This window comes from Suricata suricatta, chromosome 11, assembly GCF_006229205.1.
Source record: "Suricata suricatta isolate VVHF042 chromosome 11, meerkat_22Aug2017_6uvM2_HiC, whole genome shotgun sequence".
Taxonomy (NCBI): domain Eukaryota; kingdom Metazoa; phylum Chordata; class Mammalia; order Carnivora; family Herpestidae; genus Suricata; species Suricata suricatta.
In genome coordinates, this window is record NC_043710.1 from 108,268,698 (window position 1) to 108,280,556 (window position 11,859).

Here is an 11,859-nt window from a genome sequence, read left to right on the forward strand (position 1 = left end):
GCTGAGAGGCGGAGGCAGCTGTGGTTGGTTGGGGTGAAGGTGACTGTCCGGCGGTGAGAGAAAGCCCCTCCCGTGGACACCCAAGTAGCCGAGCCGAGCGCCCCCTCCCCAGCACTTCCTGGACTCTCAAAGGTCATTTACAGAGAAAAGAAGTTACTTTCCCAGTTTTTCTCCCTTTTCTAGCCAGAGGCCTCCTCAGCCCTGCATGGGAGGAGCTCCTGGGTGAGGCCCTCCTGGCTTAGGATCAAACCTAGGTCACGGTGCCAGGATCGTCCGCTCACCCAGGCCCCCTGGAGCTCGTGTCCCCTTGATGGCCTGAGCCTGTCCTGAAAGGTGCCTGGCACCCTGGATGTGGGCACTGCTAGCGGGCAGCCAGGAATGCCCTCACTCCGGTGAGCTGCAGGGTGAGAGGTCTGGGGGGCAGTTGGGCAATGCCACCCAGGCCATCTGAGAAGAGCCGTGCAGTGCCCTGCCAGGACAGACCTTCGGAGCCCGCCAGACGCCACAGAGGAGGGCCAGGGACCTGGCAGGGCTGGTGCCCCTGTGCACCCAGCTACATAGCCCCCAGCCCGCCGGGCACTACCCAGCCCCCTCCACTCATGGCTCTTAGATACCACCCCACCCCTGCAGCCCGAGAGGGACATGTGTGACCTGAGAGGGGCCCATCTACAAACCGACACAGGCCAGCCACACTATGGGGTGAGGAACGGGACTCTGGGAACTGGAGCCAGGACATGAGTCTTCATGTCCGGTGATGAGTGCCAGGTCATCCTGGGGCAGGCCTTACCTGCGGAACAGAGCTTGGCTTCCCGCCCAGGCTCTGCCGTCAGCAGTCTGTGTGACTCTGGGAGAACGCTTTCCCTCTCTGAACCTCAGCTTGGTAAACAGCCCTTTCAGAAAGTGGGGGGGCCTCTTCCAGCTCAAGCAGACCCAGTGGGGGCGGGGCAGCAGGCTCCTGGGCCGATGTGTGCGGCGGTGCCCAGCTGTGCCCAGCTGTGCCCAGACCGTGGGAAGAAGGGCCGACCTTCTTGTCCTTGACTCATCCCGTAGCCTTAAGCCAATCACCGCCTTGTGGTCCTCAGCTTCTGCTTCGGGACAGTCAGGACGCTTGGCCAGATGGTTCCCAAGCCTCTCCTGCCTCTGATGTGGTAAAGATCTACTCTCCTGTTCCAGTCCTTTCGGCCTTCGGGACTTGTCCTAGGGACTCCGAAAGCCCTCCCGCCACGGCAGCAGGCCCCGGGCGGGCGGATGGGAGGCCTAAGCCCTGCAGGAGCCGTAGGAACTGAGACTCTTGGAGGGGGGGCACCTCTATCTCAGTGGGGGGAGGGGGACACAGGAAGCTGGTGACCAATTCTGAGCACCAGAGTGGAAGCCAGCCCTTCCCCCACGAGGCAGTGCATTCTGCAAAGTCACAGCTACCTGCCCCCCGGCCCCCGGCCACCTGGGCTGAAGACCTTCAGTTTAAGGGAGATGCCACATCCACCCCTCCCAGGAAGCAGGCCCCGCTCCAGAGTGCTCTGGGAGGAGAGCCCCCAAAATGAGGAAGATACTGACTCCACCCCAGAACCTTCCAGAATCCCTAGGGTCTTCTGCTGTTCAGGCCACACCCCCTGCCTCGGTTTCCCTATTTGTTAACTGGAGAAGCACCTTCTCTGGTGGCCCATCCTCGGAAGGACCCAGGTGCTCTGGAAGACAGACGTCCTTTTGGAGCAAGGTGTCTTTGGTTCTGTCAAACACCAGCCGCCTCCCTTTTGGCTTCTCTCTCAGGAAGCAGCTGTGATCCTTGTCGATGTTACAACTACCAATATCAGGATCCTTCTGGAATGTTCTCACATGCAGCTGGCCACTAACCGCTGGCAAAGGCCTGGGGGGGTCAGCAGGGAGTAGACAGAAATGACAAAGAAACCAGAAGAAAAGTAAGAACCAACCACTTTAGCGGTTCCTGGCCATTCAGAAAGTTGAGGATTTTCTAATCTGGTAAGTGTGCGTGCGTGTGAGTCTGAGAAAGATGCAGAGACATAAGAACAGGAAGCCAGAGAGAAAGACCTGGTGTGTCTGGAAGCCAAGAGCTCCTGGGCCAGCCCTTGTCTTTGGTCTGAGCTTACGGGACCGGCCGCCTGGGAATAGGAGAGGGCGGTGCTCAGAGGGGCCCGGACGGCCTGGCTCTGCCCCCAGCCGTCCTCACCGTGAAGGTGCCTCAGGGCAGGCTCTGACCAGCTGTCCTCTATTTTTCCCAAGCCCAAGCAGACAGGAGAAATGCCCGCCTAATCAGACACAGCTTAGAAAAAGGGGCATGAAGGACGGCCCCTCCATCCACGGAAAACCACCCCAGTGTGACAGTGACGCGGACGTGCCTGGTTGCCGCCATCCCAGAAATAACCGGCGCCCCCCCAAGAGGTGGGTACTCAGCCACCCTGCCCTCAGGGTGCTTCCAAGGACGGAGTCCCCAGGGTTCCTGAGACAAGGCAAATGGGGAAAGAGATGAGGCATTTGTCCACACGGGCAGGACAGAAGGACCTCGTCCTCGCTGGGGACCCGGCGATGGCAGTGGGGTTACCGGAAGGGAGCATCAGGGCCCCCATCAGGATCCTGGCAAAGCCTCCACTTACCCTGCTCCGCACCCCGGGAAAAAAGCCACACTCGAGGGATGTCCGGGGGAGATGATCTGTTTATTGTAGCCAATAGATCTGAGCAAGGGACAGACTGCAGGAGAAAGGCAGCAGCTGGGCCCCCAGGGCCGGGCATCTTCCTCCCGCCGCCCCTCCAGTCACCCTGTCGTGCATTACCTAGAAAGTGCTTAAGTAGTCAGGCTTTCTCCTCCAAGTGCACAAAAAGCAGTAAGAACATTCTGTAGTTTGCCTTTGGTGAATCAACTCAAAACATTGAGAAATGATTGTTTCCCTCCCCCCACACCCAGTATAACTGTTGGGGTGGACGCAGTGGGCGTTTTATATTTGTATATATAATATATCTATACCTATATATAGACTATGTACAAATGCATCAGCAAGCTTCAATAAAGGAAGACGTCAGCGAGAGACACAAGCTGTCCACCCTTAAGACAAGCAGCGAGGGAAACTCCGGGCCCCCCCTCCGTCTAACTGCCCCCGCCTTCCAACGGCCTGGGACTGTCTTTTGGGACTCGGCCAGTATTTTCAACTGTCCGTCCGCTTACCCTGACCTTGTAAATACTTCCCGGCCTAGCTTCCTTCCCCAAGGGGACTTGCAGGGAGAAGCATGGACCCGCTCAGCTTTCCCTTTTTATAAGCTGGGAATCACGGTGATTGGCCCACAGCTGAGGGCGGGCAGCTGTTTCCAAAGCCAGTTTCAAGGCACCGCAAGGCATTTCAGTCCTGAAAAAATCTGTACTTTGTTCTTGTGAGCTAATCCCATGGGCTGGCCGGCCCAGCTCTTTACCGTGGCCCTTAATTAGGAGGAAGAGACAGACAGGGGACTCCAAGACAAGAGGACAGGTGAGGCGGCAGACTGGACCCAGCCGAGCGCGGTGACGGAAAAACACACGGCCAGAGGTGGGCTCGGCAGGGAGAAGGCCAGCGTGCTGCTGGTAGAAACTAGGAGGCCGGGGAGAGAAAGGGCAGCGCTGGAAGCATGGGACCGGTTCTCCACCCCGACTCGCAGAAGCCAGGTCCCGACCTCACAGCCCTGGGGGAGGCAGCCTGGGGAGGCCTCGGGAAGAGACTGGAAGCCGCTGCAGGAGGAAGGGCGCAGGGGGGCAGGCCCTGGGGCAGAGGTGGCTGCCGGCCCACCCCCAGCCGCTCGGGGCCCCACGAGGTCAGGACATTGCAAGGAAGGAACCCGGAGGTCTGGGGTCTCTTTATGGGGAGTTAGGACTGCTTAGAAGAAACCTCGGGAATCGTGCAAAAATTCCCCTAAATGTTAGGAGCCCTGGCAAAAGAAAGCCGCCCCACTTTTCTGATCCTCAGCACAGACCTTCACTGGTCCCAGGAGAGGAGAGCACCTGAGGGGGTGCCGGAGAGTGCAATGCGCAAGCTGCAGAAGCGTGTTGCGACCTGGCCTCAGCTGGCATGAGGCACCCACCACCCACCGCTCCCCGCTTTGTTGGCTGGCTCCGAGGATGGGCTGTGCGGCCTGCCCCAGGCGTCCTGGTGGCCTAGTACCTCCCCCCCCCCCCCCCCCCCCCCCCCCCCCCCCCCCGCCCCAGTGGCAGTGTGTTGATTGGCAGTTAGGTACTGAGCTGGACTCGCCCCAGGCAGGAGCTGCCACCCAGGCCGTCCGTCCCCACGCTGTGCCCACCCTGCCTGGCCTATCACCCTGTTACCTTTCCATCCTTCCTTCCCTTCCCAGGGCCCAGATTCAGGTCTCTCTTCCTTCTTCTCCAACTGCAGCCCTGCAAGCGGTGGCTGCAGAGGTGGAACTAGATGCACCAAAACTAACAAACAAAACCCACCAAGTTTTGGTCCCCGCAGCGCTGACCTGTAGTCCCCAACTCGGCGGTGGCTGTGCGTGGCTCCCAGGCCCCCAGCTCAGTGCCCGGCACGTGGGAGACGCTCAATAAATGGATGCTGAATTGAAGTGAATTAAACCGAACCTCCTCCCGCAGTGTTCTCTCCCCAAACTGGCTGTCTGACGGGCAGAGGCAAAGAACGGTCCCCCCCCGAAACTGTCAGTCCTGCCCTCACCCCCTTTCCTCAGACTCATTCCTGCTCTGGGCACTGACTTCCTGAGCCTGGGCCGCCCCTGGGCTCCTGGAAAGGCTGGGAAGTCCTGGAGAAGGTGGGGGAGGGGCCGCAGCATGGCCTTGCCCGCAGCTCCAGCCCTCACCCTCCACCCCTGCACCGGCCTCAGTCATAGTCTGGAGCTGCCTGGCAAAGCCCACGGGCCTCACCCCCCTAATGCGCCCGCCCCCACAGTCTCTTCCCACCGGGAAAACTATGGCTCTATTGGTTCAAACTGGAGACGGAGGGGCCAGAGGAGGAGATGGTGGGACCTCGGTCACTTGTCAGATTGAACCTCCCTCAGTTTCCCCACTTGTACTGAGTGACTTGCCTAGTCCGTCTCTGAGGGCCTTCCGAGGCAGTGTTCTCATCGGCATCTTCTGTCTCCCCCTCTCTTGAGGCTTAAGTAACCAACCCCTTCTTCATGTGAGTTTAACGGCAGTGAAAGTTGGCTCTTCATGAAAGCCTGACCCACAGAGGGGTCCTCGACAGGACGCGTGGGAGTGGCCAGAGGCTCCCAGAGGCTCCCGGACCCCCCTCCCTGGTCCCCTCAGTGCATCCCCTTCCCTGCTCTGTTCGGAAAGCCCACCCCCAACCCCTGCTAACTAACTGGGAAGGTTTGAGCGAAGGCCTGAATGAAGCCCCCTCTCCACCTCGGCCCCTCCCCGTGGCCCCCCCTTCCTGAGCCCCCCCTCCCCCGTGGCCGCTCAGCCTGGGCCCAGGGAGGGTGGTCAGCCTGCTGGAGAGGACGCCGTTTGGCCATGGAGCCCCTGTCCCTTCAGACCTTCAGTTAGTGGGTAACCACGGTGGAAACGGCCTCCGCCGGCGGCGGTACAGCCCGCCCGTGGCCCAGCTCAGTGACCCTCCGCACAGGTCCCACCAAGCCCCCACGGGGTGCGCCGCCGCCAGAAAACCCCCAAGCCTTCCCCGGCAGCAGCTCTGGATGCAGGGGGGCAAGAGCAGAGTCTCGGGGCAGAGGCTCATCCTCGCCTGCCCGCAGCCCCGCTCGCCTTCGGTGCCCAGGAAACGCACGGCCCCGCCTTCAACATGGCCTCCACCCCGGTGACGGGGTCCCTCGGCACCCCAGCCCCACCGACTGGGGCGGCCCGGGGGGCAGGGCGGCGGCGCGGCCCGGGCTTTCCCGAGGCAGCACAGGGCAGCCCCTCTGCCACCCGCAGGCCGCCCCCGAGGCCCCCTGGACTAGTCCACGAACAGCATGCCGGACAGCCGGCCTCCCCCTCCGTCACTGCTCGCCTCCCCCCTCCAGGACCCTCCCGCAGGCCTCCCGCCTCCTCTCCGGACCGGCAGTCGGGAGCCCACGTCCCCTCCCCCAGGGCCCACGTCCCACGCCCCATGGCAGGTTCCGAATGAAAGAGAGGGGGGTCACTCTTGGTGCGGGGTGGGGGGCACAAAAGGAGGGGTCCGGGAGGCCCCAGGTCGGCGCTGGGGGCCAGGTTCAGGAGAAGCACACCGAGAGGGCAGACGGGGCGCGCTGTGCAGGGGCGGGGGCGGAGGGCGGGGCGGCGGCCGGGCCGCGGGTTACTTGGTGCCGTCGTCAGCGTTGCCCTCTCCGTCCGCCTTGCCGTCCTCCTCCGTCTTCAGGTCGTCCGTGCTCAGCTTCTGCTCTTTCCTCCTCCTCACGCACTTCACCACCATCAGCACCAAGATGACCACCGCCAGGAAGCCGCCCACGGAGGCGCCCACGATCACCGCCACCGTGGAGTCCCGCTCGGGGGGCTCTGGGGGGGGGGAGGGACAGACCCAGTGAGCCCCGGGGCTCCCTGCCGCCCCTGCTCCCCCAAGTCTGCGCGGGGCGGTCCTGCCAGGACGAGCCCCATGGGAAGGACTCTGGGTCAAAGCCAAAATCAACCCAGGCCATTGACCTCTGCGGGCCCCGCCCCCAAATCCCAGGGCACCTAAAAGCCCCGGGGCAGGAAGCAAGATGCAGAATTTAGAGCAAGGACTTTGAGATCGAATAGACCCAAATCTGAGCCCTAATCGCACTCTTCATATACGGTGTGACCTTAGGTAACGACCTGACCCTCTCTCTGCCTGTTTCCTCATCTGTAAAATGGGGTCGGTAATAACAACGCCTCCCTCCCTGAGGAGCCCCTGCGGACGACATGAGACCGCGCCCCCGGGCAGGTCAGCCCTCCAACGGAGGCCCGCAGGTGCCCAGCAAAGGAAAGCCGCATGTGACTTCTCCGAGTGGTGACCGTGACCGAGGTCATCGTGAGAACTCACCTCGGGGACCGGGAGAAGGAAAGCGGAAGCTCTCGGGAGGGCGCGGGCTCCCCAAGGAGCGCCGGGGGCGGCGGGCTGAGACCGCCCCGCCCCCCCCTCACCTTCCATGAGGACCTGCAGGTGGATCCGGCCGTGGCCGCGGTGGCGGTCGGGCGGGTTCATGATGTAGCAGTTGTAGATGCCCTCGTCCTCCAGCTGCACGCTCCGCAGCGTCACCGACACGTCGTACTTGCTGGGGTTCCCCGAGAACTCCACGCGGTCCTTGAGCCGCTCCAGCTTCAGGTTGATGATCTTCATGCGAAACTGGAGGAACTGGGACGCGGGACGGGAGGGCAGCTGGATGCCCCGGAGGTGCGAGGAGCGGGGGCGGGGCCTCCCGGGCACCTGTCCTCCCGGACCAGAGGCGGCACCTCCAGGTCTCCGTCTCCCTCCCGGCCCCGCCGCCGGATGGCACGACGCGCCCTCCGCCCAAGCCCTCTGGAGTGGACGGCCCCCAGGACTGCCCGGGGCCGACCGTGCGGGGGGGGGGGGGCGGGAAGGCGGTGGGAAGCGGGGGCCCCGCCCCGGCCCGGGACTCACCATCTCCTCGGAGCAGTTACTGCACTCCTGGTACGTCCAGTTCAAGGAGAACTGCTTGTGGTTCACGGTGTAGCAGGAGCTGAAGGTGCAGGGCAGGCGGGCGTCCGAGCCGTTGAGCACGTTGAGGGTGGTGGGTACCGTGATCTCCATGCTTCGCCCCGGCGGCACTGCGGAGGGAGCCGCAAGCTGGTGAGGGGTCTGGCTGCCGGGGCGGGGTGGGGGGGGCAAGCCTTCCGCACCAGGTGGGCGCCGAGCAGAGCTCTGGCCGCGGGCGGGGGCCCTCCTGCTGAAACTAGGGAGCGGGGCTGGGTGAGCCAAGCTCATCAGGGGCACCCGATGTGGCTGTGGGGTGAGAGAAACCGAATCGTCTGTGGAGCCAAGGGCAGAGAAGTGGCCCCAAGACTTTCCCGGGACCACCGTCCCAGCTGGCTGCCCTGCCCCAGTCGGACCACTGCCACCTGCTAGCTGAAGACCGTGGGCCGGGGACTCTGCCTGCTGCCCGGTGTCCCCTCCTTCCCCACCTCTTCCAGCCATCTCTGCTGAGCCGGAGCCCCTCCAGTGCTCCCCACCGGCGGAAAGCCTGGAGGAGGGGTGGAGACTCTGCAGGCTCTCTAAACCCCAAGGTCAGGGGAAAGCTGTGTGCCCCGCCCCGCCCCACCCCTTCCCTTCCCCCCAGGTCTCCAGGGACCGGAGCCCCGTTCAGAGATGTCAGGCCTGGAAAGGCCACAGCAGGGAGCTGATACAGGCCGATGGGGGTGGCAGGCTGGGAAAAGCAGCCTGCTGTCACATCTGATAGGCAGCACCAGACCTGATCCAGGGAGCTGAGTGTCAGCCGAGAGAGTTCCATCCCACTCAGACATCCTAAGCAGAGCAGAGTCTGGGGGGAGGTGATCGAACCCAGGCCCTTCCAGCTGACGCTGCAGGGACCCCCAGAGGGGGTCAGGGTCAGGCAAAGAACCTCCTTAAACCATAGAGCGTGGGCACCTCTGTGGCCTCACCCTAGTCCTGAACCTCAGGGCTTAGATTTTCTGCCAATATTGTCAAAACGTCATCCCAAAAGATTCATTTCCTTTCAAGGGGACAAACAGCAACATTCAGCATCAGCCATTCATTCACTCACTTACCCAGTCAGTATTTATCAGCGCCCCCCCACGCCCACCCTCTTGCACTTAGCCTTGGCCCTGGGGGTGATTGCTTCGAACCAGACAGGCAGAGTCACTGCTGCAACATGAAGCCTGTGTTGGGGTGGGGGTTGGGGGTGGGAAAACTTAGCAAGGAAAAAATAATAATGTAACTTTAACTAGTGCAGCACCCAAACGATTGTAAGAACGAAAGCAAAGGGGTGTTGTTTTATACGGCTGGTCCAGGGGCTGACTTGGGCAGCGCCTGGCAAAGTGCGGGAGTGAGCCATCTGAATTTCTGAAGGAATCAAGTTCCTAGCAGCTGGGGAACATCAAGAGCAAAGCCCCAGTGGCTGGAATGAGCTTCGTGTGTCTGAATCACAAAAAGCAGTGATCAAGGGGCCAATGGCAGGGCTAGGCAGGGGCGAGGCCCCCAGGGGGGGCCTTGGGGGCCAGAACTCAGAGTTAGGATTTTCTTCTCTGAGTGAGTTAGGAAGCCACCAGGGGCCTGGGGGCAGGGGGCAGTGGGCAGAGGGGTGGCTCGGAGGCTACTGAATCAGGAGTAGCGTGGACCAGGAGACCCCATGAGACACGCGTCCCTTTGCTGCCTGCAGTCAGCTTGCAGAATGTGGACAATTTCCCTCACCTTCCAAGCCACAGTCCTGGCTCCACCACCTGGGGTGGCCATGATCATTTTAAAAAGATCCGCAAAGCACAGTGCGCAGCCTGGCAGCTCCTGTCATTCCCCCCACCTTCTCCGGAACAGGAAGGCCTTCCAGAAGGGTCTCCTCCAGGCGGAGGGCAGCCCCCTGGCGTTCCCCTAGGCCTGGCCCACAGCCCTGGCCCAGAGGCAGCCGCCTGCAGCCTGGACGCTGGGAGGCCAATGTCAGCTCCTCTAAGCATTCGCTCGTCTGCTCCGCCACCCCTCAGGGTGCGGTGGCCAGGCCTGAAGACCAGGAGCTGCAATACGGTGCTGGCCATCAAGGTCGCGACTGAGCCTTCCGCCAGGGATTGGGAGAGCCGACCCCAGGGATTGGGAGAGCCGACCCGAGGCTCCTGCATGGGGGCTGAACGCTCCCGTGGGGAGGCCGCGGGGGTGCCGAGTGGGCCGGCTGAGAAGAACAAAGCCCCGTTCCCAGATCCCCACTTTCATCACCATTATGGAAGCACCTCGCACCCGCCAGGCAAGGAGGAGGGTGCAGAAAATGCCTCTGCCGCCCCCGCGCTGCGGAGGCTGAGAGCTGCAGGGAAGGAGCCTGGCAAGAACCTGTCCTGAGCTAACCTCTTGTCCGAGGACGGCCCTGCTGCTCCAGCCTCTTCCGAGTTCTACGCCTTCCCAGGGCCCCCCGCGCAAAAGAGCCTGCAAGCGACCCCAGAAAGCAGGTGCTGTGCAGCGGGCTGACCTACCCCTGGCCTCTTTCCCACCCCAGCCCACATCACTCAGATTAGAACTTGAACCCCACAGGGCAGCTCCCTCCGTGGTGAAGGAGCCAGCACCTTGCGGGGTGGAAGGGCAGAGCTGTGGGGAGGCCTTCTCTGGCCCGCAGGAGCCGAGCAGAGGTGCAATGCAGGGTCTCTTTTCCCCGCACCCCTGCAGCAGACACCGGGAGGAACACGTGCGCCCTCTAGTGGTCACAGGAATCCAGCCGGTTCCAGCCGCAGAGAGAGGGCTGGGATCACCAACTCCGTGGCAGCCAGGGACAACCTGGGGCCAGATTGGTGCTCCAAGGTGCCCACCTCAGCCTGAGTCCCCACCGGGGCTTTAGACCTTTCGCAGACCCAGGCCCCCAAGATCAGAGCTGTGAGCAAAATCCTGATAAAGTCTGCTGCTTCCGGAAAGTAGCCCAGGGCACAGCCAGCACTGCAGCAAGGATTTCACGGCAACAAAGTGCTTATCTGCCGCCGGCCAGATGCTGGCTTATGCATCCCACAAATATGATCTCATGAGATACGTACAATAACCCGACTGCCACCCCGCTTTCCGGAATATGCAATTGAGCAGAGAGAAGTTACCTGCGTAGCCCAAGTTCACAGCAAAGTAAGTGGCAAAGCTCTGTCTGAACCCAGCTACCGAGGCTCCAGACCGGGGTGAGGAGCTGAGGCTGGAAGAGGGTGTGACTGTCATTCCAAAGCCAGGGACCAGGCCTCTACTGTCTCCAAGGCAGACCCAGTCCCAAACTGCCAGCCCCCGCTCAGGGCAGGCCGGCCAGAGGGGAAATGTCAGACTCAAAGAAACCTCCACACAAGAAAGTGCAGGCTAAGGGGTTGCCCCATTTGGAACCGGGCCTGGGTCTCCTGATTCCCAACTCACAGAAAGGAAAAGGGAATCAACAGTAAGGATACGGCTTCTGGTCTTAGGTCCAAAACGTCACCAGCGCCCAGGCCTCCCTGTTTTCTCTGGGGCTCCTCTGGGTACCCCAGACCCCGTGTTACCCACTGTTCTAGCGGACCCATCTTTCAGAGATCACAAAAATCTGCTCGCCTCCGGCTGAGCTCTATCTCCTGCAAAGGCAGAAGGGAATTCTCTCCACTCCTCTTTCCAACCCTACACAACCTACTACGAGGTAGGTTTCTTCTTGTTTAAAAGAGAGAGAATGTGTCTACGTAGAGAAATTGCCCCCCCAACCTTGCGAGCACACGGTCTCCTGGGGCAGCCCCTGCACCCCTGGGGCGTGTGACACCCAGACCCCTCCTCCTGCATTCAGACCCGCCCCCAGGCCAGGCTCTCCCCCTCCAAGCCCAGTCTCGTCCCTCATCCCCCTCCACTGGCTCCCTGTTGCTTTCAGAATCAAGTGTGGGCCCCTGGGTGCAGTTTTGAGGCCGCTGCCATCTGGGGCCAGCCTAGGTCCCGCCTCCTCTCGGTGATTCCTGACCTTTTACTTTTCCCGGCGACTCCCCCTTCCTTCACCCCTGCACGCCTCCTGCACAGGTTTTAATTCCGACCGGGAAGCTCACTCACCCTTCTGGAGCCGAGGTCCCCTTGTACCCCGTCCCTGTCCCTGCTGCTAAGGTGCACCTCAGTGACAGCAACCCCAGCGCCGGGGCCCGTGCCTACCTACCCCTTCTACATACAACCTCCACCGCTACCCTCTATGCGACCGGAGGCAGACCGGCGTGGTGGCCAAGTGGTCTGATCTCGGGCGAGGTAGTTAACCTTCCCGACCTCAGTTTTCTCATCTGTAAGATGGGGGCAATAATAGAGGCCACTCCTCAGGCTG

General features: G+C 61.9%; 1 protein-coding gene and 1 long non-coding RNA gene across 3 annotated transcripts in view; one reads left to right on the plus strand and one right to left on the minus strand.

Annotated features, from left to right (window-relative positions):
* Window positions 1-1,014: 1,014 nt before the first annotated feature.
* On the plus strand, window positions 1,015-2,396 carry LOC115307004. Its single transcript, XR_003915522.1, has 3 exons — window positions 1,015-1,148; window positions 1,768-1,977; window positions 2,239-2,396. It is a non-coding gene; the product is annotated as an uncharacterized LOC115307004 (long non-coding RNA).
* Window positions 2,397-2,650: 254 nt separating this feature from the next.
* The window catches only part of SCN2B (sodium voltage-gated channel beta subunit 2), an 11,874-nt gene continuing 2,665 nt past the window's right edge, over window positions 2,651-11,859 (minus strand). For both annotated transcript variants that reach the window (XM_029957626.1, XM_029957627.1), the window contains exons 2-4: window positions 7,521-7,687; window positions 7,043-7,253; window positions 2,651-6,436 (exon numbers count right to left, since the gene is read on the minus strand). In XM_029957626.1, coding sequence (XP_029813486.1) covers window positions 6,237-6,436; window positions 7,043-7,253; window positions 7,521-7,687 — 578 coding nt within the window. In that variant the 3' untranslated portion in view covers window positions 2,651-6,236. The remainder of the gene's footprint in view (window positions 6,437-7,042; window positions 7,254-7,520; window positions 7,688-11,859) is intronic.